The sequence below is a fragment of the Xenopus laevis genome, chromosome 1L (genome assembly GCF_017654675.1).
Source record: "Xenopus laevis strain J_2021 chromosome 1L, Xenopus_laevis_v10.1, whole genome shotgun sequence".
Lineage (NCBI taxonomy): Eukaryota > Metazoa > Chordata > Amphibia > Anura > Pipidae > Xenopus > Xenopus laevis.
In genome coordinates, this window is record NC_054371.1 from 232,837,516 (window position 1) to 232,864,561 (window position 27,046).

Below are 27,046 nucleotides of genomic sequence, written 5' to 3' on the forward strand. Positions count from 1 at the left end.
TAGCAGGGGACCTTTTTACCCATAAAGAGAATCACGTACCAGAGGCCTCCCCTTCAGACTAGAGGAAAAGAAGTTTAATTTAAAGGAACAGAGTAGGGGGTTCATCACAGTGAGGACAGTGAGGTTGGGGAATGCACTGCCGGGTGATGATTCAGTTAATGACTATAAGAGGGACTTGGATGATTTCTTGGACAGACATAATACAAAGGCTATTGTGATACTAAACTCTATAGTTAGTATAGATATGGGTATATATCATTTATGTGACAGTAGGGAGGGGTGTGTGTATGGGGCTGGGTTTTCATTTGGAGGGGTTGGACTTGATGGACTTATTTCATCCCAATGTAACTATATAACTATGTAATCAGACCCAGACTGACAATATGTGGGTTCTGACAAATGCCAGAGGGGCTGCAGTAAGATGCCATAGAACGTCACTATTTAGTGGGCTGTTTTGGCCTCTATGTACTTGAAATGGCAAGGCCTATTTTAACTCCCACTCCAGACCTGTATGTAACGATGCACATCAGGGATCTCATGGGGCAAGATGCCAGTGTATTGGCAAGATTTGTGCACAAAGTCCTGGTGCCAATATGCCAGCAGTGAGGCTCACTTTACTGTATGGCAGCACCAACATCACTCTTGTTACTGTCCCTCCCCTAATAGACCCATGTCCCCATCTAGTGTCCCAGATCAGCCTCCTCCCAACACATAAATATTCCTTTGGGGCAATGGTCTCTTTCTGACACCTGATTGGTGATTATGAGACACCTGACCAGGAAGTGCTGACAGGTCTCCTAAGGCCCTGGCACATGGTACCCCTCTCTCTCTCTGGGGTGTAGGGGTTAGGACTAGATGAGAGATGGAAGCTGTAATGGGAAAACCTGGCTCTGGTTATGAGGGACACGGGGTGAATGGGAACAGAATGTGATGGTACCACTGAGTCAGAGACGATTCGGATCACAAGAATAAAGTGAGAAAGAATGAGACATTGATCTGTGTGTGAGAGAGAGAGAGTTAGGGGGCTATGTGGCTTTTGAGGGGTTACTCTTGACAGAAATGAATAATATCAGGGAGTATTGGGAGTATCGGGGGAGTCTATGTGCTGGGAGTATCAGGGAATGCTAGGAGTATCGGGGAATGCTGGGAGTATCAGAGGAATCTGTGTACTGGGAGAATCAGGGAATACTATGAGTATCTGGGGAGTATATGAGATGGGTGTATCAGGGAATGCTGGGAGTATCAGGGGATGCTGGAAGTTTCAGGGAATGCTGGGAGTATCAGGGGAGTCTATGTGCTGGGAGTATCAGGGAATGCTGGGAGTGTCAGGGAATGAATGGGAGTATCAGAGGAGTCTATGTGCTGGGAGTATCAGGGAATGCTGGGAGTGTCAGGGAATGAATGGGAGTATCAGAGGAGTCTATGTGCTGGGAGTATCAGGGAATGCTGGGAGTGTCAGGGAATGAATGGGAGTATCAGAGGAGTCTATGTGCTGGGGTTATTATGGTTTATGCTGATTGGATCTCATTGAAGTCAATGTTGGAGATGTCATTGAAGTGTTTATTAAAGGAGCCATTTCTGTAGCACGTGGGGCCCTTGGGAGCCTGTGATCAGTGGATAATTCTGTGGCTCATGGCCGAGTCTGTGCCTAAGGAGTAAGGGGACGGGGCTCCACTTGACACCAGGAAATGGAACAGAACCTGGGGTAGGTCCCCCTGATTCACTTTGTTGGACAGCACCTTATTAGTTCCTACCCACAAGCCACTGCTGTCCCCCCCCCCGATGTTTCTAGCCAGAAAAGCAGATTACAAGGCAACTAAATGAGTATAATGGGCTACAAGTTACTGGCCTTCTTCACGCATGACTGGATGCCAGTGGCTAATGGGAGTCCTTACCAATTCTACAGATCCCCTCACTTATATACATACGAATGACAGCAGGATAGTGTGATATGTCTGGCCTTACTAGTTAAGTCCGGCTGTACTTGTTAAGTATAGCTAGGGCTTTGTGCTTGACTAGCTAGTTATGTCTGACCGCAACACTTTGCTAACTAGTAATATCTGCTCATACCATGCTTAGATAACTAGTACTGTTTGCTATATCACAGTGCTTGGGTAACTAGTTATGTCTGGCCATAGCACCAAACATGACTAACTAGTTATGTCTGGACACAGCATGGCACTTGGGTAACTAGTTATGCCTGCCTGCCTGTGGGACACTGCTTGGCAAACTGCACTATGAATGGAGGGGCAGGGTTAAGGGAAGGAGGCGGAGCCAGGCTACTGAATATGCTCCAGACATGATCCCCTTCTCCATGGTCTATTACTGCTAATGCCCCTCGGGAAGAAATGTGCCACTCAGACAGTGGGACACAAGCCCCTCCCCCAAGGATCCACCCCCCAGGAGCTGCATTCCATCCTCTCCCTGTACCCCCAGTCTTACTTACCCCCAAATGACCCCATGATGATGCCTGTAGTCCCATCCCAGCAGCCCCAATGTGTGAGTGACGCAGCAAATGGGTTTTGGGTTTCTCTGGCTCTGAGAAACAAACAGGTGCATGTCCTACCATAGGAGGAAGCAATGGCTGTTGGGTATTAGAGTTATGGTGGGAAGCAGAATCAGGGGCCCCTCATTACTGGATCTGGCAGGCAGTGGAGGAGGTGGCTTGGCAGCACATGCATGTGGGGTTCACAGACTTTGGGGGGATCAGGTCGAGATCTTCATCGTCAGGAATCTCATCTAATCGATAGCCGTCCTTCAGCAGCTGGATGTTCAGGTCCTGGTTGATCTGCTGTGAATTGGGAACCATAATGACAATTAACCACTGGGTGGGAGGAGCTTCGGGGAACCACGAGCCTCATTGGCCGGAGGGCTTTCAGCAATAAGAAATTGGCCTTAAGTGGTACATTTCAGTCTCACTCGAGTGCCGGGAGGAACACTCTAATCTGCACTAGTATGTGGCACAGGATTGGGTACTGATACCCACAGCAGCTCTACTCACTCTGATGGCTACTTCAGGGGAGGGTCAGGGAGTCTGTGGCTCATGCAATGGGTGTGGCAAGAACACTGCTGTACCTCATGCTGTACAGTAACATGGAAGAGAAGGCGGGGCATAAACCCTAGAAAAAGGCAGTGACTCACCTCAGCGGAGGAGTAACCTGAGGACGAATATCTGGACATATCAAAGTCATCGTCACTGGGGGAGGGGGAGAAACAAATATTAGAGAAATGTTAGAGGATAACTTTGCACATGTGATGCCCCTACAGGCTAACTACTAACTGTGGCTATAGGAAAATGACTTACCTGTCTGTGTCCAAAGCAACAAGCGGCTTCTCATCGGGACTCTGATCGAGGGAGGAATAGCCTTTATTAGGGACCACCAGTCTGCGGAGAAAGAAGGGAACATATTGTTCATCCCCAGTAACACACCCCAGACCTGGGGGCCGGCCAATCTTGTGCACAATGCCCCTCCTACTTTACTGCACCAGGGGGCACTGCCCCTATAAAAGCCCCGAGTCAGGCAGTGCCCACATAACAAATGATTCTGATTGGGTCTCTGCTACACGGGGGCACATATTCCAAAGAGCAATGTGCACTGACCTGTACGGGGGGGGGTGAATAACACGGCAGACTTTGGCTGGGCAGAGAGGGTGAGAGATCTGTGCAGAACAAGCTACATAGGAACTTTATAGGAGCAGGAATAACCCACTATGGCACAATGGCATAAGAACCCCCTGGGTAAACACAAAGTAATCACAGATAAGTGTTCAACACAAACAGATGAAGGGTTAAAGCTATTGCTGTGCCAGTGGAGGGATCATGCCAATATGTGCCAGAAGAATGTGGGTATCCGAGGCCAGCAGGGGCAACGTCTCACATCCTCTTGCTTGAGACATATGAGAAACCTGTGGCTCCTCCCCTTTACCTGAGCTCCCAGCATGCTTTGTGCACCACAGATGAGCAATACCTGGTCCGTGCCATGACGTTGTTCTTTTTAGGCTGCTGGTTCACTGGGCTCCCCACGTTTCCATTCTTTAGGGATCCCTTCCTTGCGATGTCCCGCTGCTTCTCTGCACAAACAACACAGCAAAGAAAGTCACTCACCCACAGCCACCTACCTGCACTACTGTAATACACACAACCACTGGACTCCCCCACCATGTACACCAAGAAATACCCTGCCCCTGCCTCAAAGGAACCAAATTCTCCCCCACACCATCAGAGACCATCAGAATCAACCCCTGCTCACATAAAAACAATGTATTAGGGAAATCAACGCCGCTGCCCCTTTAAATCCCAGCCCTATTCACTGCACTCATATTGCACAAAGGGGATACTGTCCCTTTTAAGGAGAAGCAAATCCTTGCTAATAAAAACCCCTCCCCCCACCCTACATAGACCCCCCCTCCCTGCTCCTCCCCAGCCTATGTGGTACCCCTGTTAAATGCCCCTTACTCTTTACTTACCCCTTGGTGCAGATTCAGGGCATCAGAGTTCACGGGCGCCATCTTCCTCTCTTCAGTAAGCTCTGGGAATAGAGCAGCATAGAGAAATCTTCTGTTTTGTGACAACTGTGATGGAAATTGCTGAAGCACCAGAAGAAGACCCGAAGATTACTGAAGAGAAGAAGATGGCGCCCGTGAACTCTGATGCCCTGAATCTGCACCGAGGGGTAAGTAATGAAGGAAGAGATTCACCCTGGGCCCTGCCCCATGCCCAGAAGGAGAAGCCCCACCCTCAGAAGGAAGAACCAATCAGAGTCTCATGAAGACTTACCCAACTTGACTTGGAGCGGATAAGGTTTGTAGTTCATGGCCACGGTCTCCCCCTCTCTGGTTTCACAGTCGGGGTCTGAGGAGCCTCAACCTGAGCCCAGCTCCATCCCCAGAAGGAGGAGCCTAATCCTAAACCCAGTCCCAAGCCCAGAAGGAGGAGTCTCACCCTGAGCCCAGCCCCACCCCCAGAAGAAGGAGCCTCACCCTGAGCCCAGCTCCATCCCCAGAAGGAGGAGCCTAATCTTAAACCCAGCCCCATACCCAGAAGGAAGAGACTCACCCTGGGCCCTGCCCCATGCCCAGAAGGAGAAGCCCCACCCTCAGAAAGAGAAGCCCCACCCTCAGAAGGAAGAGCCAATAAGAGTCTCAGGAAGACTTACCCAACTTGACTTGGAGAGGAGAAGGTTTGTAGTTCATGGCCACGGTCTCCCCCTCTCTGGTTTCACAGTCGGGGTCAGATATGGCAGCGGCCGCGGGGTCCTGTAGGAACAGGGGGGCAGGGGTCAGCAAAGAACCTTCTGGGGGCGATACCCTAAGGGGGGACATTGTGGGGGACAATATACGGTAATATAAGAATAAATCCCTGCTTGCACATTGGTGCCACAGTCATTCCCCCTATAATAAAAGCAGCAGACTCCCCCAAACCATTCACAGAGAGGTAAGAGAGAGCCCCCACATTGGCAATACCAGGAGCCCTAATGGTACAAGCGCTGGCCCTATATGTGCAGATACCCCCATGATCCCTGTGTCTGGGGCAAATCAGAGCTAAGGACAGATGGGGGGAAGGAGGCGCCCCGCTAAGGGGCAACTTCCCAGTGAGTTTGCTGGAGATCACTGAAGGGTAAGAACAATGAGGAGGGCAGAATTAGGGGTAGGAGGCATGTGTCCTGGGTGCAACTGGAGGGGGAGAAAGCACCAGGGGTGGGTGAGTGAGAAAATGGGGAGCAGGCAGGCAAGGATACTATTGGACAGGGGATTAGGGTTAATTAGCAGATCGGCTCAGACTAATGCTACTGAGGGCCAAGCTGCCTGATTAGGTGACTGGGTGCTGAATAATCAGGACTGGATCCAGGGGGACACAGCTAGTTCTGACTGACCAATAGCAGAGGCTGATTGGCATCTCATTGTGGCTCCTGGGGGGGGGGGTAGAGTGACCACTGTGTTATATTGGGAACATGTTCCCTCCTAGTGTGACCCCCACATACTGTAGCAGTGGCCCCCACTCATTCAATTCAACACAGCACTGACCCTTAGAACAGAACAAGTCCAACAGCCGGGGCCACAGTTACATCTCACTGATGCCCCCCAACAACAACATGGCCTATATTTAACAACAATAATCCATATGTAACAATAATCAATTGTTACATATAATCAATACGTAACGATAATCAATATGTTTCAATAATCAATACATAACAATAATCAATAAGTAACAATAACCAATAAGTAACAATAATCAATACGTAACAATAATCAATATGTAACAATAATCAATACGTAACATTAATCAATAAGTAACAATAATCAATAGGTTTCAATAATCAATACGTAACAATAATCAATACGTAACAATAATCAATACGTAACAATAATCAATAAGTAACAATAATCAATACGTAACAATAATCAATACGTAACAATAATCAATAAGTAACAATAACCAATAAGTAACAATAACCAATACGTAACAATAATCAATACGTAACAATAATCAATACGTAACAATAATCAATAAGTAACAATAACCAATAAGTAACAATAACCAATAAGTAACAATAATCAATAAGTAACAATAACCAATAAGTAACAATAACCAATAAGTAACAATAATCAATAAGTAACAATAATCAATAAGTAACAACTAGATGGTGTCGTTTCTGAAGAAACCACAAGATGTTGGCTTTGAAACGCAAGAGGTGTTGGGGCCAGTCGCCCCTGGTGCATAGAGAGTACACAAAGTTGGTAGAATCTGGTTTAAAACTGTGAAAATTGAAGCAGATCAAATGGTTCCATTAAAATCAATCCAAAAAACCTGATTGGCTGTTTTTGGCTCCACCCACTTTTAAAATTTGAATCCCAGTCCCCCTGTGAGCGACTGTGCCAAGTTTGATGTCCCTGCCATTAACTGTGAAAGAATGGCAGCAACTTATATATTGACATTGATCAGCAATAGGTAACATTTGATTGGCTGTTTTAAGCTCCACCCAGTTTTCCGAATTTTAACCCCAGTCATGGTCTGTACCAAGTTTGGGGCCTCTGGCTTTAAAACTGTGAGAATGGCAGTATTTGAAACTTTTACATTGAAGTCAATAGGTAAAATCTGATTGGCTGTTATTGGCTCCGCCCACTTTTCCTAAATTTTGACCACAGTCACCCAGTGAGTAATTGTGCTGAGTTTGGGACACTTGGCATGGACGCCATAATAATAGCAGCAATTTGGCGTTTTTCATTAAGGTCAATGGCTGAAGTCCGATTGGCTGTTGTTGCCCCGCCCCCTTTTTTTCCTAATTCTGAACCAGAGTCACCAAGTGACTAACACTTTAAGGTTTTGGAATCATGACATTTAATATGTAAAAATGGCAGCAATTTTATGTTTTTCTCTTGAAAATCAATGAATGACATTTGATTGGTTGTTGGTGGCTCCACCCACTTTTCCTAACTTTGAAGTGCAAACACCCAGTGAGCACATTTGTGATATTCGAGGTCCATGACATCAATAACGTGCAAATGGCAGCAATTTTAATTTTTCCCATTTAAATCATCAAAGAAATCTGATTGGTTGTTTTTGGCTCCACCCATTTTTCCAGATTTTGATCCCGGTCCTCCAGTGACCAACTGTGCCAAGTTTGAGGCCCCTCCCATGAACAATCTAAGAGCGGCGACAGTTTTAACTTTTCCCATTGAAACAAATGGCTAATATTTGATTGGCTGTGGTAGACTCCGCCCACTTTTCCAAATTTTAACCCCTATGACCCATGGTGCCAACTTTGGGGTCTCTGGCTTTAACACTGTGGGAATGACAGTGTTTGACATTTTCTCATTGAAGTCAATAGGGAAAATCTGATTGGCTGTTTGTTGCTCCGCCCACTTTTTGGAGTCCCTAAAATGTGAAAGTTTCACATTTTCCAATGAAAGTCTATGGCATACCTCCCAACTGTCCCTTTTTCAGAGGGACAGTCCCTCTTTTGACAGCTCAACCCGCAGTCCCTCATTTGTACTGGAAAGTCCCTCTTTTCTCTGCACTGAACAGCCAGAAAAAGAAACAAAGTTTCTCACTTAATTGGCTTTTAGCAGAGAGCCCAGAACAGCTAACAGGTGCAAATAAGATACTTTGTAACAATTTTGAGACACAATAAAACAGTTTAGATAAGGAGAATTATTTCACTTTCATAACCTGCCAAATGTTGTAAAACAAACATGGTAATTAAGGGGTGTATCCACAGAAAGGGGTGTGGTCAAAAAAATTGCTGCGCTACATGCGGAAAAAAATTTTTTGTCCCTCTTTTTACTTCCAAAATGTTGGGAGGTATGCTATGGGAAAAAATGGGGTCTTTGGGGGGCCACCACAGGGGCACGGAGGGTGGGATTGCTTAACAGAGCACAAGCAACCTATTCGGGTATGAGCCCAACAAGTGTGCAAAGTTTCATAATTGTACTCCTAAAACTGTGGGAGGAGTAGCGTTTAGAAAATTGCTAAAATTTTATTGGCTGTTGGTAGCTCCGCCCACTTTGGGGTGCCCCCCCAAAATACATATTTTTATTCGGGGTGGCACCAACAATATGTGGTCCGAGTTTGGGGAGTGTCGCTTCAAAACTGTACGAGCGGCAGCGATTTGAACATTTTCCCTGTCAAAGTCAATAGGAAAAAAGGCGTCTTCGGTGGTCCGCCGCACGGGCGCAGTGGGTGGGATCGCTTACTAAAGCACAAGCAACACACTTTGCTATAAGGCCAATAGGTGTGGAAAGTTTGGCGCTTGTACCCCAAAAACTGTAGGAGGAGTAGCGTTTAAAAAAATGGGGGGCGCTAATAATAAGAATAAGGAGCTGAACTAGTAGAACAGTATGTTGGCTTCTTCAAAGGCAACACAATAATGCTGTTCTGTGATCCTTTATGGCAGGGCCCCTACATTCAGATGTAAAGAGTTGGGGAGCAACACAGTTGCTGGGGGTACAAAACAAGAGCTGTGATTGGCTACTGGTGGCCCAATAAGGACTGGCAGCTACAGGACTATGTGTTTGGCAGTACAACTGGTATTTATGCACCAAAACTTGCCCCAAGTCTGGGATTCATAAATAAGATGCTGATTTGGGGCCACTGGGAGGATTGGGGGGGGGTAACATGTTACCCATAAGCCACTGCTTGGGGATCACGGTTCTACTGGCTCCTCCCCCACCACTGCAATCAGCAAAGCCCCTGTGCACTGATTGGCTGCTGTAGCTAGCAGGTGTGTGTGTCCTTGGTTTGTGTGAGAGTCACAGACACGTTAGTAAATGGCAACTGTAGCAAGTGCTGTATGTCCAGTCCTATATACAGCTTGTCTGGCCCACGTACTGGCCCCGCATGTCTTTATATAAATAGGGACTAGTCCATAGGATGCTGCTCCACTCACACTCACGTCTGACCCCCCATAACCCATACCCTCATCCTCCTCCTCACCCCCTACTCACACTCACACTCCCACCCAAAAACATCTTTCCTTTTAATTACGTTCCACTTATAAATATATAATATAATGCTGCCCACTAACATACTGACAGTAATAGTCAGCTCTTCTGCCCAGAACTCTCCTGAATCCCAACTGTGACTACACCCCTCCCCCCAGCGCCCCTTTAATTGTCATCTCTTTGTCTCACACTGCCCCATGTATCCACACACCTACTTATCCTGTCAGTGCTGCACTGGGGGTTCTACCTTTACTCTACCTACATCTCCAATCACTGGGCTGTAGGTATCACTCATGTATTATAAGGGATAATGTACCCCCTACTGTAAATGATAAGGATATTAGAAGTCACTGAGGGGTTGTTCTGTGACCATATAAAGGCACAAGGCTGCAGGCTGAGTTATACAGGGAAGTCTGAGTATCACTCATGTATTATAAGGGATAATGTACCCCCTACTGTAAATGATAAGGATATTAGAAGTCACTGAGGGGTTGTTCTGTGACCATATAAAGACACAAGGCTGCAGGCTGAGTTATACAGGGAACTCTGAGTATCACTCATGTATTATAAGGGATAATGTACCCCCTACTGTAAATGATAAGAATATTAGAAGTCACTGAGGGGTTGTTCTGTGACCATATAAAGACACAAGGCTGCAGGCTGAGTTATACAGGGAACTCTGAGTATCACTCATGTATTATAAGGGATAATGTACCCCCTACTGTAAATGATAAGGATATTAGAAGTCACTGAGGGGTTGTTCTGTGACCATATAAAGGCACAAGGCTGCAGGCTGAGTTATACAGGGAACTCTGAGTATCACTCATGTATTATAAGGGATAATGTACCCCCTACTGTAAATGATAAGGATATTAGAAGTCACTGAGGGGTTGTTCTGTGACCATATAAAGGCACAAGGCTGCAGGCTGAGTTATACAGGGAACTCTGAGTATCACTCATGTATTATAAAGGATAATGTACCCCCTACTGTAAATGATAAGGATATTAGAAGTCACTGAGGGGTTATGTGACCATATAAAGGTAAAAGGCAATGAAATTAAAATGATTCACATGCATTTAAAAAAGTGCCAGTATATTCTGCAGTGCTGTACATTAAAAGGCATTTACATCAAACACTGATTACATACAAATGAGGTAAAGGAGAGAAAGAAGCCTTGTTCATAAGAGCTTACAATCTAAGTAGTGACACAGAATGGTATAACTATCATACAGTAATTCTTGTTAGGGGCTCTGTTAAATTACACCACTGAAACCTCAAGTGTAAAGGCACAAGGCTGCAGGCTGAGTTATACAGGGAACTCTGAGTATCACTCATGTATTATAAGGGATAATGTACCCCCTACTGTAAATGATAAGGATATTAGAAGTCACTGAGGGGTTGTTCTGTGACCATATAAAGGCACAAGGCTGCAGGCTGAGTTATACAGGGAACTCTGAGTATCACTCATGTATTATAAGGGATAATGTACCCCCTACTGTAAATGATAAGGATATTAGAAGTTACTGCTCTTATATATTTATATACAGTGAACTTACAATCTAAGGTCCATATCACATTCTCATCTGTCCCTGCCCCAGTGAGTTTACAATCTAAGGTCCATATCACATTCTCATCAGTCCCTGTCCCAGTGAGCTTACAATCTAAGGTCCATATCACATTCTCATCAGTCCCTGTCCCAGTGAGCTTACAATCTAACGTCCCTATCACATATGCATCAATAAGATGATGACACAGTTTGGAGGCACTAAGCCCATGTATGGCCAACTTTACCAGAAACAGAATAATAGCTACTTTTAAATTTCCCAGTTCTGAACTATTATTCCTTCACCTTTAAAGGAGAATCCAACCCTAAAGTTAAAAACCCTCTACCCTACATAGTCCCCCCTCCCCGTAGCCTAAGTGTTAGCCTGGGCAAATGCCCCAGACTCTTTATTTACCCCTCGGTGCAGATTCAGCATCAGAGCTCACGGGCACCATCAGGTCTGGACTGAGAATTAAACAGGCCCTGGCATTTCAGCTACACAGAGGCCCAAACAGCCCCCACCAGCCCACTAAATAGTGACTTTCTATGGGACCTTATAGCAGCCCCTCTGGCATTTGCCACAACCCACAGATTGCCAGTCCGGCCTGGGCACCATCTTCAACAGTGTCATTTAGACATAAGAACAGCCACAGTCCCATCAGTATCAGATAATATAAGGGGCAACAGATTGGGGGGAATTGACACATTAAGACTCGACCACAATTTTATGATAAAGTCCCAGTGGCCCCAATAATAATAATACAATGACGTAACAGCCAGGAAGGGCCCCTCCCCCACGCACAGTGATGTCATATAGTGATGTATTGACACATGATGTCATATAATGATCTAATATAAGGATATAACATAATGATGTCATATAATGATCTAATATAAGGATGTAACATAATGATGTCATATAATGATGTCATGTAACAGTATAAATGCAGGTGCCCGGCCCCACAGACAATGGCCCCTCCCCCAGTGTGAGTGACACAGAGGAGCAGGGCCGGGGCTCACCAGGGGCTGCATCTCAGAGCGGACTGTGGGCACCTGGAATCGGTCTATCTCCTCCATCATGGCTGCGAGTGTATTGGGAGCGGTGGGGTCGCTGGATGTCAGGGGGTCGGAGCCGTATGAGCGGCGGCTGCGGGCGGTACAGTCGGTCGTACTCTCGGTGCCTCTCCCTCACCTCATCCCCCGGCACTGACTGACTCACTGGTCGCTTCCGCCTCCGGAGCCCTGTTACATTATTCATTAGCAGGGGGCGGGGCTAGTCCTCACATCTCAGTAGGAGCTGGAGAGCGGAGCCCCGCCCACACGGAGAATTATTCATGTAATGGGGCGGGGTCTCCGGGAGAATGACAGAGGGGCGGAGCAAGAGTGACAGATAGCTGTGACAGCTCATTAGTTATTCATTAGCTGTTGTTGTTGCTGGGCGGGGCAGGGCCTTCTGTGCGGACCGTTATGTTTGTCCAGTCAGTGAGGAAAAGGATAAGAGCGACCCCCGCACATCCAGGGAATGGTACTTACCGCCTCCTCTGGTCTTTTGTCACAGACCCCTCTGCTCATCAATGGAACTTACCCACTCTCTGCCTGGCCCTTGTTTAACCAGCGCCCGGGACGTACCACTGTCACTCAGGATAGGGGGGGCTGCTGCACCGCTCCTTCCATTCACCTCCCCTTAACTTTATATTCCAGTAGTGATATTGTCTATCGCTCAGTTGTAGCCTCACGGTATATTGGGACATAATTAATTAATTAATGACCCCTCACGGTATATTATGACATAATTCATTAATGACCCCTCACTGTATATTGGGACATAATTAAATAATGACCCCTCACGGTATATTGGGACAAGTGCAGTCACGTGGGGGAGGAGCTGCAGGAGAGGCCGTTACACATTGTGACCAGCTGATTATACTGCTCCTCTGGCTGCTACTTGCCCTGTATAAACCCTCAGCTCACTGTTACACTGGGGCGAGTGAAACTACGGCAGCCGCAAGGGCTCATGTCTCCACAAGCTCCGCCTCTCCAGTACTCAAGTGAAGGGAGGAGGAGCCCCAGCAGTGGGACCGGATGTAACGGACATGTTTGTGCGACACACAGACCTTTATACAAACTGATAACAGTTACTAGTGCCCAGGGGGAGGGGCCTCTCTGTAGAACCCGCCCACATGTCTAGAGCTGTCAATCATGAGGGAGATAATGATCCTGATTGTTCCTAGGCCTGAATTTCTCTCACACTAAATAATCACATGGAATTAGATCTCACACATTATCCAGTGTAACTTCCTCCACTCCTTAAATCGATTCTTTTTCTTCTTTACATTCACTTTTAGTAGGTTATAAAATGGCCAATTCTAAACAACCTTCCAATTGGTCTTTATTTCTTATTTGCCTTTTTCTTCTGACTCTTTCCAGCTTTCAAATGGGGGTCACTGACCCCAACTAAAAACAAATGCTCTGTAAGGCTACACATTTATTGTTATTGTTACTTTTTATTCCTCATCTTTCTATTTAGGCCTCTCCTATTCATATTCCAGTCTCTTATTCACATCAGTGCATGGTTGCTAGGGGAATTTGGACCCTAGCAACCAGACGGCTGAAACTACAAACTGGAGAGCTGCAACAGGAGTTTTCCTTAGAAAAAAGATATATATATATATATATATATACCCCGCATAAGAAAATTAGTGCAATTAGTGATGAATAATTAAAACTCAACTTGGGTAACAAATCTATTTTTTTTACTACAGGTAAACCATAATTAAATACATGGATTAAAATTAAATTAGCAATTTTATTACTCAGCTTCTAATCAATTGATTTAATAATTCATTTAATGGCAACAATTATTACCTTATATAATCACCAATTAACTCCAAGTTCATAAAGCAAAGTGCTGCGCTTACATAAATTTAGATCGAATGTTTACTACGCAACTTTCATATAAATTCAGTCATATTCCAGCTGTTAAGCTAAAGTGCAGTGCGTTTATACTAATTAAATCACTTTCAAATTAAGTTAATTCCTCAAAACCTAAAAGGGAGTCAATTAATTCCCTATTCCTTGATTCACAAATTCATTAAATAAAGTTGGGACACCACAAAGTAAATGCAGTCAGGGTAACTGGGAATGTGGTCTCGTTTTTTAGCAAATTCTTTCTCTGTAGAAGAGACTTAATCTAAAAAAAACTAGGGATGCACCGAATCAAAAATTCGGTTCGGGATTCGGCCAGGATTCGTCCTTTTTCAGCTGGATTTGGATTCAGCCGAATCCTTCTGCCCATCTGAACCGAATCTTAATTTGCATATACAAATTAGGGGTGGGGAGTAAAATTGTGTGACTTTTTGTCACAAAACAAGCAAGTAAAACATTTTTCCCTCTTCCCACCACTAAGTTGCATATGCAAATTAGGATTTGGTTCAGTATTCGGCCGAATCTTTTACAATGGATTCGGGGGTTCGGCCGAATTCAAAATAGTGGATTCGGTGCATCCCTAAAACACAAATCGTCGGCCCCATAGATTGGTTATAGCAAAAGACTAGAGATATATATGAATATGAAGTACGCAATGGGTTGTAGAAACACCAACGCTCTAGGACCAAATCCTAACAATTCATTTTATAAAAAATGCTAATTAAATATCAAGGTTAAAAGCAATGAAACCGCTGACGTGCGTTTCGCATAAGTGCTTTGTCAATTCGTTGATCGCTAATCGCACTAATTTGGAAAATTTAGTAGGTGAGAGGAAACCTAGACTTAAGTTTGGATGTGACCAACGGTTTAGTAATTAGCTTATGCGGGGTACTTTCTTCTTTCTATAGAAAACTCCTATTCAAGCATTTCATACTGACTTTGTCAGACATTGGTTATAGCTAAGGGAATATAATTCAAACAATTAAGGGTACCTTTTCAAACCTTCTCTCACAAACTGGAGAGCTGCTGAATAAAAAGCTAAATAACTCAAAAACCTTAAATAATAAAAAAATGAAAACCAATTGCAAATTGTCTCAGAATATCCCTCTGTACATCATACTAACAGTTAATTAAAAGGGGAACAACCACCTTAAGAGGGATATAAATGAGCTGGAGAGAGTGCAGAGACTAAGTGCAACTAAACTGGTTAGAGGGAGGGAAGAGTTAAATTATGAGGGGAGACTGACAAGGTTGGGGTTGTTTTCTCTGGGGGAAAAAAGGCGCTTGTGAGGGGACATGATTAGACTTTACAAGTACATTAGAGGACATTATAGACAAATAGCAGGGGACCTTTTTACCCATAAAGAGAATCACGTACCAGAGGCCTCCCCTTCAGACTAGAGGAAAAGAAGTTTCATTTAAAGGAACAGTCGGGGGTTCATCACAGTCAGGACAGTGAGGTTGGGGAATGCACTGCCGGGTGATGTTGTGATGCCGATTCAGTTAATGACTTTAAAGGGGAACTATTGCGAAAATGAAAATTCAATATAATCTGCATCATACTGAAATGAGAAACTTTGTAAATACAATCAATTAAATATTCTGCATTGTTTCTGAAATAATCAAGTTTATCTTCACTATTCCTCTCTCAGCATCTGTTTCTCTTCATTCTGTCTTCATGCAGCAGTTGGGTGTCAGATATTCACTGACAGTTACATCCAATATATCTTATAGGGGGGCTCCTTTCCTAGCAGATGTATTAGAGGTCACTCAAATAACTGATTCCAGTACAAACAAAATGTAACAAAATAACTGCCTTTTTGCACAAATTCTGCATGTAGAGAGACATGATGTCTGGTGAGTTTAATAGAGTGACCTCTAATACATCTTCTAGGCAAAAGGAGCCCCCGTATAAGATATATTGGATCTAACTGTCAGTGAATATCTGACACCCAACTGCTGCATGAAGAGAGAATGAAGAGAAACAGATGCTGAGAGAGGAATAGTGAAGATAAACTTGATTATTTCAGAAACACTACAGAATATTTAATTGTATTTAGAACGTTTCTAAATGTAATGTTAAGTGTAGCCAGCCAGCATTCCTTGGCATGTGACCCCACTGTGAGAGCAAATAATTCCAGGCCAGGCTCTATAACACAATACACATAACCAGGGCCACTTTAATAAATGGGCAAAGTGGGCATCTGCTCAGGCCCCATTTATTTTGGGGGCCCACTGTTGACCTGTCATTTTTTTTTACCACCAGGCCTGTTATCTACGTGCCACTGCTATTTTCCTGCACTACACACTCAGGGACTAACCCGGTCAGGTCAGGAGGTCCCTGGTCCAGGACCAGTCCCAGCCAGCTGAGTTAGCCAGGCCCAGGCAGGCATGACGCACATCCATATTCCACGCCATCCATTCCTGATTGATTTGAGCGGTAAGTGGACAATCTCCTCCTAAGTGACAATCCCTATTGCAAAAGTGCCAATTTTGCCAAATAGTTCATTTAAGATGCCAAACCCAGTAGTTCTGCTTGATATTATATCTGTGTCAGACAGTGTCAGTCACTCTTGTCTATTATGCTCAGTCACACAGTACTGGCTGCTAACGAACCTCCCCAGAGACCCAATTTTCTTTTTTTATGAATTCCTGGCCTCTTCATTTATAAGTTAATTAACTCACGTTTTAACATTTCATTTTTTAAGCACATGCACTTCAATTAATTAATTGCCTTATTTATTTTATACCAAAATAATTGATTAATTCATTGATTGATTGATGTGGTGGCATAGAATCGATTTGGGATTATTACACATGATTAAATTGGCACTTTATAATAATTGTTGCACTTTATATTTATTTAAAATCAATATTTGGAGAGTGTGGGGTTTTACTGCTGCTATATTTACAATTATTTTCCTCTTGACATTTTTTTAACTTTCAAACAGAGGTTGCTGACCCATCTGCTGAAACTTTGTATTCTTCATCTTTCTATTCAGGCCTCTCCTATTCATATGCCAGTCTCTTATTCAAATCAATGCATGGTTGCTAGGGGAATTTGGACCCTAGCAACCAGACTGCTGAAATTGTAAACAGGAGAGCTGCTGAATAAAAAGCTGAATAACTCAAACTGCAGATAATAAAAAATGAAAACCAATTGCAAGTTGTCTCAGAATATCCCTGTCTTCTAAGTCAAACTTAAAGTTAATGTAAAGGTGAACTTGAAAGAGGTGGTTCACTTTTAAGGTAACTTGTATTATGTTATAGAATGACCAATTCTAAACAACTTTCAATTGGGTTTCATATATTTTTTTTATAGTTTAATAGCCAGTGTTTTCTTCTGACTGTTACAGCTTTCAAATGGTGGTCACTGACTCCCTTCTAAAAACAAATACTTTGTAAGGCTACAAATATATTGTTATTGCTTCTTTTTATTTATCCTTATATTCAGGCCTCTCCTATTCATATTCCAGTCTCTTATACAAATCAGTGCATGGTTGCTAGGGGAATTTGGACCCTAGTTACCAGATTGCTTAAGATGCAAATTGAAGAGCAGCTGAATAAAAAGCTAAATAAGTCAAAAACCTTCAATAATAAAAAATGAAAACCAATTGAAAATTGTCTCAGAATATCCCTCTCTACATCATACATACATCATACACAGTTTCCTGAAAAACCTCATACACCACCTGTGCTGGTGTGAAACGTTCTTTCACTAATGAAATGGTAGAGCGTTTAATGCCAAATGGAGAAACTGTGTAAAGAAGCTTCATTATCTATTCATTCAATTTCTCAGGGAAACATATTTTCTTTTCACTGTTGACTGTTTTCAACAAGCATTTTCTTATTATGGATTTAGTGATTGGAAGCATCCGAGTGCCTCATACACCATGAAAATAGTGCAGAACAGTGTCGGACTGGCCCGGCGGCCGCGGGAAACCGGGGAAAATCTCGGTGGGCCCCGACCCTAATGGGCCCCCCACCAGGCCAGACCCTTTTCTCGATCATATTATACATGTAGGGAATCCGTGCAAAATCATAGCACTTATCCCTGAAAGGGCAGAGAGCCTGTGTGTGAGAGCTGTAAGCTGTTACCTAGCAACCAGCTCTTCAGTGATCTCAGTGCAACAGGAAGTGACACAGCAGCTAGTGAGTGGCTGGCAGGAAGAGGAAGTCACAGAGACTGGCAAAAGAAGAAAGCCTGGCATAGAGAGCCGCATGGTGGACAGAGAAAGAGGCCAGAGAGCTGAGAGGCTGCACCACATTCATTTGGATCAGACTGGCACAGGGAAGCCACATACTGTGTCTGGAGAGACAGAGAGTGTGAGAGGAATCCAGACTGGAGGAACAACCAGCAGGAGATTCCTATCTGAGCATCCAAAGGGGCTGTAGTCTCACTGTATAACGGACTGTGCTGGACTCACCTAAAGAGAGCTCTGAAGTATCCAAAGAGGATTTGTGAGTATCCTGTTTAAAGGGACAGTACCCTAAAGAGCGCTGAAGATAAACAGACTGTGTATTAAAGGACATTAAAGGACTTTACCTTTTTTCTTAGTTAGCTTGACATATTGCGCTAGCAAGTTAGTTAGTGAGGCCCTATTGCCACCGGTTAGGAGTGCTGCATGTATTAGGTGCCCATTTATTTTATATAAACTGTTATTTAGTTTAACCAATAGTGTGTGTGTTATTACTGTATTCCTAGTGGGGCCAACCGTAGGTCATTCCCGGATCCCACTTGGTGGAGGCACTGCGCTAGTAAGTACCAGGTACCCAGTCTCTCCCAATACCACTGCGGAGTGGCTCAGGTTTGTCACGTGTCATCAGGTAAGCGCCACACGCGGAGTGCAACACAGATAAAGGGGTGTCGAAAGGGTTACATTCAAGAAAGATTTTTCATTAGGCGCGCATGCGTGCAGTGCTATGTGCGCATGCTGATTGGCACTTTTCCAGCAGGATCACCGAACGGCGCCCTCAAGCAGGAGAGCGCTCGGCGCATCACGTAGGGGGCGGGAAGTCGGAGGGGGCCCAGGGCAGTAGTCCCGGTGGGCCCCGGGGCCCCCAGTCTGACCCTGGTGCAGAACATCAACGGTGTGTAAAAGCCCGTTATTAAACGGTGCCATGTACAAGGTAGAAAAGACACTTGAAATCCAAGAGAGGTATTGGAAAGATGTCTTGAAATGTGTTGTCACAGTGAAATTTCACTCCCAGTATGACTTACCCTTTTGTGGCACAATCGAGAGATTTGGCTCCCCACATAATGGGGTGTACCTTGGATCTCTTAAATACTTAGCTCAGTTTGATCCATTCATAGCTGCACACATAGAAAAGCATGGTCACAAAGGGCGAGGTAAGTCTTCTTATCTGTCTTTGAGTATCTGTGAAGAGATGATTACCATGATGAGTCCAGGACCAAATTGTTGAAGAAATAATAATTGCAAAATATTATTCTTGATGTGTGGACTCCACTCCAGCCATAAATCATGTAGATTGGCATTTACCGTTCACTATGTCAACAAGTGTATTGGTGAACCAGTAGAGAGATTTGAGGACCACCTACTGTACTGGATTTGAGGGATTATGAAGATGAAATTTCAAAAATGCTTGGTCCAGACACCATAACTGGCATGGAAGGCAGTTTTGACACCGATGCAACAGGTAAAAGCAATATATTTGAATTGTATGGATCTTACCTCGTTTATGTCTCCCATTTACAATTTAGTTTGCTTTATCCTGCTTTTAATGTGTGCTACATGCTCATGGCTAAAATATTACTTCTATTGTTGTTCACTTAGGACCAGATAACACACAGGACTCAAACCAGCAGCAGAGTCAAGAAATACTCGTGGAGGAGAAAGAATCCCAGCAAACACTACCAAGTAATTATGGGGAGAAAAGCAGCAGTCTTTAAGCTTAACACACAAGTGTGGAGTCAAGTGAAGGCCAAGCTGCACACAGGCGCGTGCAGGCGCCGAACGCAGGAAAAATGCAGCATGTTGCGTCTCAACCTGCGTTCGAAGCTTCAAGGGGCTGCAAAAAATAAGAATTAATTTATGTATTAGTGTCAGCTAGCTGCAAAGGCACAGCAAATTCCTTATTTGACATTTTCAGTCACTGTTTAAAAAATGCCATAGAAATTGATTGTTGGAATTTCAGTGTACCAGACTTGCAAATGTGATAGACATTTTTTCTAAATATACCCCATAGTACGTTGGCTGATTCCCATTACTTGATATGACATGGTGGAAGCTGCCATGGTGGAAGCTGCCATTAGCTAGCAAAAAATAACACATGTTTGTAAAGGGTTGTCAATGATGTTAAGGGCAGGCCTTGATCAAGGGGTGGAAAAAATAGTAATAAATTTATTGATGTCAATATGTAATGTTTGGATTGTTTTAATTATTTGATTACTAAATGTTTTTTAGTTAAGGTAAAAACCACCACATGCTACATAGTAATATAAAAACTCATTGATCACCTCTTAATTTCAGCCAAAGTTGACCTCAATAGTATATTATGACATATATATATATATATATATATATATATATATATATATATATATATATATATATATATATATATATATATATATATAATATATATATATATATATATATATGTTTGCCATGCATGAGTAGGTATGTGAAAATCTTAGACACCCTTACACATTACAGACAGGCACACCCCTAGTAATATGGACACCTCAGTGGGTCCTTATGGGGACCTTGTGCTTATGTAACCCCTGTAGTTCACACAGTGTACACCAGATGGCACTGTGCCAGAGTATAAAAGGTTTAGGAACCATGTGCTCTGGGTCCATTGCTTTAGCCCAACCAAGCAGGCTGGAAGGGAATGGGTAGTGCTGACCCTAGGTGCCTTGGCCCTAGTAATTAGACAGCTATACTCGTTTATAGATCGCTCTAGGAGTGATAGATGTGCTATTGTTCAATAAACACAGTTCTTGGTTCAAACGTTAAAGAACTTCTGGCGCCCATCATTGTGCTATCGCACCCTGTTACAGTTACACTACACCCTTGCCTCCAACGCATTGCGAGGGCTTACCCCTGAGAAAGAGAGCTCATCGGTGGTCTCAGCCCACCAAGGAAAGTAGCTAAACTGCCCTAGCACAAGTCAGTTTACTATAGCGCTACACATGTAATTTAACTGGCACGTGTTTTAGTTACAATCTAATAACATTTGTAGGAAAATGACCTATATTTACCACAAATAAACATTTATTTAGTATGGACTTTAGTCTCCTTTAAAAAAAAAGTGGTTTTACCATTAATCAAAGTACATTTAGACACTGTTTGAAGTGCAGTTAATGAATAGTAGTTAGTTACTAGTAAAAACAGAGGCAATTAGTTGTGCACTCACCTGCCAGCCTCTGTAGAATCACCCTCTGTGGCTGTTCTGGCATCAGATCATCTGCGACCTCCATTGGCATTTGATGTTTGACTGTAATGTTGTGCAGGATGCAACACACTATAATCACTTTTTTTGGGTCATACAGTAACCACCCTCCAGACTTGTCCAGGCACCGGAATCTGGACTTCAAGACGTCCGTTCAATAACACATTGTGTTACTTTTCTGTGTGCAGGTTGTACTGCATCTCTGCCTGGTATTTTGGATTTAACAGTGGGGTCACCATCCTGCGTCCCCTGAAAAACACACCAGGTAAATGTCATGTGTTGTGCAGTAACAAAAAGATGCAAAATGCCAAACACAAATGTTATGTTAGTTTCAAACTTGTGTTTGTTAAAAATATAAACTACTTTTTAGATTCAAAACTCAGCTTTTTCTAAATCATCTATTACATGTGTGTACATTAACCATTAAAGGGCTGCTTGACCTTTCAATTAACTATTTATATAATCAAATGGCCAATTTTAAAATAATTTTCATCTGGTCTTTATTTATTACTACTAGCTTTTTCCTATTTGCCTTTTTCTTCACTATACAGCTTATAAATGTGGGTCAGTGAGCCCATCTAAAATCAAATGGTCTGTAAAGCTACACATGTATTATTGTTGCTACTTTTTATTACACCTTTCTATTCAGGGCTATATGTAGTGGTATTCCAGTCTCTTGTTCAAATCAGTGCATGGTTGCTAGGGTATTTTGGACCCTAGCAAACACATTGCTGAAAATGCCAACTGCAGAGCTGCTGAATAAAAAAACAATTAACTCCAAAAACACAAATCATAATTAATGAAAGCCAATTGCACATTGTCTCTGAATATCAATATGTTCATCATACTAAGTTAACTGAAAGCACAACAAACCCTTTAAGGGCTCTTACACATGAGTGTTCCGACCTGCGCTCCCCTGTGTTCCGTTTTTTGGCGTTCAGCCGCAGGGGAGCGCAGGAATAGACGCAAGTCATTATTTGAAATGGGGCTGTACTCACTCAGGCGCGTGTAGGTGCCGAACGCAGGTTCAGACGCAACATGCTGCATTTTTCCTGCATATTTTAAAGAATAGTCTCCAAGAATATTCGCCGGTGTCCAAGAATGGTCACCAGCATCCAGGAGGCAGACGCCCATGACGAGTAAGAGCCCCAGGATGGTGCAGCCCCTGAGGGAGAGGCAGTAGAGGAGGCACAAGGTGCAGCCCCTGAGGCAGAAGTTGTGGAGGGTGAGCAGGAGATACAGAAGCAGAAGGTACACATTTAAACAGATAGAAATTTCTGTGACTATCCCTATCCCAGTTTAATTTCAATTTTGATGCTAAAAAAATTAGGACATTTCATGCACTAGTATGTGTGTATATTTTACAGAAGGCTGGCAGGAGCAGAGATGGCACAGGGACCAAGCCAGGAGCCCACTCTTACTGAGGTGGAGCTCCTGGAACAGCAAAAATAATGTTTTTTTAAAAAAAACATGTTAAAATGAAAAAATATTTTTGTATCCTTTAAAATGGTCTGTTCTTCGTTATAAATTGATGTTATTAATAGTGATGGGCGAATTTGCGCAGTTTCGCTGAAAAATTAGCGAATTTCGCGAAACTGCGCCGGTGTCTCGTTTTTGACGCCGGCGCACGGTTTTTGCGCCAGCGTCCATTTTTTCGAAAAATATTTTTTTGACGCCAGCAAATTTTTGCCGTGAATTTTCGCGGGCGTTTCGCAAATTTATTCGCTGGCAGTGAAACGCGCAAATTCGCCGCGAATTCGCGCCTGGAGAATAAATTCACCCATCACTAGTTATTAACAATGTACATCAGCGCTGTCCAACTTCTGTGGTACCGAGGGCCAAAATTTTAATGGCCTATGTGGAGGAGGGCCGATAATAAAAGTCAGTGTTGGTCCCTCCCCCTTTTAAACCACACCCACTGTAAACCACACCCATATTACACACCTTTTAAGATCATAATAACGGTGGTAACACACCAAAAAAGCAAATGGTTGGTGCTCCCTCATTACTCATATGTGAAACATTGAAGTTTTTTTAAAACATCCCCTTAAATCCATATGCCTCATCCTCCCCTGTGAATAATAAAACAACCCCCCAACACATGATTAAACACCTTAGGGGCCACTAACAACAATTTCCAAATGATAATAACCCCAAGAACAAACCCCTAACAGGCTTATATCCCATGGGTAGCGTAGGGCAAGCAGAGAATGGCACACACAGGGAGGGAAGGCAGAAGAGAGCAGGAGACAGGGAAAACTCTCAGTCTAATATGTACTACATACAGTGACACAGTGCTGGGGCCCCATTAGTATTTTGTATAAAGTGTGAACAGGTGAACAATGTGGCAGTTTCAGTCTGGGTCTCAGGTAGAACAGTACAGGGGCTTTAGGATATAAACAATAGAGGGGTCTCAGGTAGAACAGTACAAGGGCTTTAGGATATAAACAATAGAGGGGTCTCAGGTAGAACAGTACAGGGGCTTTAGGATAGAAACAATAGAGGGGTCTCAGGTAGAACAGTACAGGGGCTTTAGGATATAAACAATAGAGGGGTCTCAGGTAGAACAGTACAGGGGCTTTAGGATAGAAACAATAGAGGGGTCTCAGGTAGAACAGTACAGGGGCTTTAGGATAGAAACAATAGAGGGGTCTCAGGTAGAACAGTACAGGGGCTTTAGGATATAAACAATAGAGGGGTCTCAGGTAGAACAGTACAGGAGCTTTAGGATATAAACAATAGAGGGGTCTCAGGTAGAACAGTACAGGTGCTTTAGGATAGAAACAATAGAGTGGTCTCAGGTAGAACAGTACAGGGGCTTTAGGATAGAAACAATAGAGGGGTCTCAGGTAGAACAGTACAGGGGCTTTAGGATAGAAACAATAGAGGGGTCTCAGGTAGAACAGTACAGGGGCTTTAGGATATAAACAATAGAGGGGTCTCAGGTAGAACAGTACAGGGGCTTTAGGATATAAACAATAGAGGGGTCTCAGGTAGAACAGTACAGGGGCTTTAGGATAGAAACAATAGAGGGGTCTCAGGTAGAACAGTACAGGGGCTTTAGGATAGAAACAATAGAGGGGTCTCAGGTAGAACAGTACAGGGGCTTTAGGATAGAAACAATAGAGGGGTCTCAGGTAGAACAGTACAGGGGCTTTAGGATAGAAACAATAGAGGGGTCTCAGGTAGAACAGTACAGGGGCTTTAGGATAGAAACAATAGAGGGGTCTCAGGTAGAACAGTACAGGGGCTTTAGGATAGAAACAATAGAGGGGTCTCAGGTAGAACAGTACAGGGGCTTTAGGATAGAAACAATAGAGGGGTCTCAGGTAGAACAGTACAGGGGCTTTAGGATAGAAACAATAGAGGGGTCTCAGGTAGAACAGTACAGGGGCTTTAGGATAGAAACAATAGAGGGGTCTCAGGTAGAACAGTACAGGGGCTTTAGGATAGAAACAATAGAGGGGTCTCAGGTAGAACAGTACAGGGGCTTTAGGATAGAAACAATAGAGGGGTCTCAGGTAGAACAGTACAGGGGCTTTAGGATAGAAACAATAGAGGGGTCTCAGGTAGAACAGTACAGGGGCTTTAGGATAGAAACAATAGAGGGGTCTCAGGTAGAACAGTACAGGGGCTTTAGGATAGAAACAATAGAGGGGTCTCAGGTAGAACAGTACAGGGGCTTTAGGATAGAAACAATAGAGGGTCTCAGGTAGAACAGTACAGGGGCTTTAGGATATAAACAATAGAGGGGTCTCAGGTAGAACAGTACAGGGGCTTTAGGATAGAAACAATAGAGGGGTCTCAGGTAGAACAGTACAGGGGCTTTAGGATATAAACAATAGAGGGGTCTCAGGTAGAACAGTACAGGGGCTTTAGGATATAAACAATAGAGGGGTCTCAGGTAGAACAGTACAGGGGCTTTAGGATAGAAACAATAGAGGGGTCTCAGGTAGAACAGTACAGGGGCTTTAGGATAGAAACAATAGAGGGGTCTCAGGTAGAACAATACAGGGGCTTTAGGATAGAAACAATAGAGGGGTCTCAGGTAGAACAGTACAGGGGCTTTAGGATAGAAACAATAGAGGGGTCTCAGGTAGAACAATACAGGGGCTTTAGGATAGAAACAATAGAGGGGTCTCAGGTAGAACAGTACAGGGGCTTTAGGATATAAACAATAGAGGGGTCTCAGGTAGAACAGTACAGGGGCTTTAGGATATAAACAATAGAGGGGTCTCAGGTAGAACAGTACAGGGGCTTTAGGATATAAACAATAGAGGGGTCTCAGGTAGCACAGTACAGGGGCTTTAGGATATAAACAATAGAGGGGTCTCAGGTAGAACAGTACAGGGGCTTTAGGATAGAAACAATAGAGGGGTCTCAGGTAGAACAGTACAGGGGCTTTAGGATAGAAACAATAGAGGGGTCTCAGGTAGAACAGTACAGGGGCTTTAGGATATAAACAATAGAGGGGTCTCGGGTAGAACAGTACAGGGGCTTTAGGATAGAAACAATAGAGGGGTCTCAGGTAGAACAGTACAGGGGCTTTAGGATATAAACAATAGAGGGGTCTCAGGTAGAACAGTACAGGGGCTTTAGGATAGAAACAATAGAGGGGTCTCAGGTAGAACAGTACAGGGGCTTTAGGGTATAAACAATAGAGGGGTCTCAGGTAGAACAGTACAGGGACTTTAGGATATAAACAATAGAGGGGTCTCAGGTAGAACAGTACAGGGGCTTTAGGATAGAAACAATAGAGGGGTCTCAGGTAGAACAGTACAGGGGCTTTAGGATAGAAACAATAGAGGGGTCTCAGGTAGAACAGTACAGGGGCTTTAGGATATAAACAATAGAGGGGTCTCAGGTAGAACAGTACAGGGGCTTTAGGATATAAACAATAGAGGGGTCTCAGGTAGAACAATACAGGGGCTTTAGGATAGAAACAATAGAGGTGTCACAAGTGTGAACAATACGGGGGATTAGTCTGAATTTGAGAATTAAACAATGCAGGGGCCAGTTAATCTCTGTAGTGATACCTTTTATATTTTACATATGGTAATCAGACACAGCAGGGGCCAGTTAATCTCTGTCGGGGCCACAGAAGGGGGGGTCACGGGCCGCCAGTTGGACAGCCCTGATGTACATGATAGGATATTGCCCTAACGTGTAGGGGTTAAACATTGGTAAATATAAACAGCATACAGCACTCTTGTGTTTTCAACTACAGGAAAAACAAAAGAGAAGCTGAAAAAAAAACTTTAGTGTTCTAGTTAAACTACAACACTAAACACATTGCAACAAAGGGGGGTCCAGTTGTGAAGGAATTCATTCATGGTCAGATACAAATGTAGGGCCCTATAGGGATACAGGCCCTATAGAGTTAATCTTTTCACCATTTCCTTGGGTTATTGGGTAGAATCCCTGTTACAGAATAACCTTTACAGTGATAGGCTGAGAGATTTGATGACACTGCTCTGACTCACTCCTATATAGTGTGAGCAGGGAGTGGCCTCTTCCTCTTTCTCCTCTGGATGCTGATCCAGCTGGATGTGCTCAGGGGGACTGAGTGCAATAGGCCAGAAGAAGTCATGTGACCAAGTCGGGGAGCAGGTAACCCCGTGAATGAGGAATAGTTACACTAGGGCAGACTTGTCATAGTCTCTCTAGGAGAGAAAGGCAGAGAGGTGAGAGAGAAAGAGCAGCTGAAGCTCCAACAA

General features: G+C 43.7%; 1 protein-coding gene across 2 annotated transcripts; it reads right to left on the reverse strand.

Annotated features, from left to right (window-relative positions):
• Positions 1-1,306: 1,306 nt before the first annotated feature.
• On the reverse strand, positions 1,307-12,221 carry LOC108719231 (protein FAM219A). Of its 2 annotated transcripts, none has more exons than XM_018267962.2 (6): positions 12,009-12,221; positions 5,157-5,256; positions 3,969-4,071; positions 3,305-3,385; positions 3,142-3,196; positions 1,307-2,791 (listed from the first exon to the last, which is right to left on the reverse strand). In XM_018267962.2, the coding sequence occupies exons 1-6, from the start codon at positions 12,066-12,068 to the stop codon at positions 2,633-2,635; spliced, it is 558 nt and encodes a 185-aa protein (XP_018123451.1). In that variant the 5' UTR covers positions 12,069-12,221; the 3' UTR covers positions 1,307-2,632. The 2 variants fall into 2 exon arrangements, with proteins under 2 accessions (XP_018123451.1, XP_018123460.1); XM_018267971.2 differs by having other exon boundaries at positions 12,042-12,220.
• Between the last annotated feature and the right edge of the window lie 14,825 nt (positions 12,222-27,046).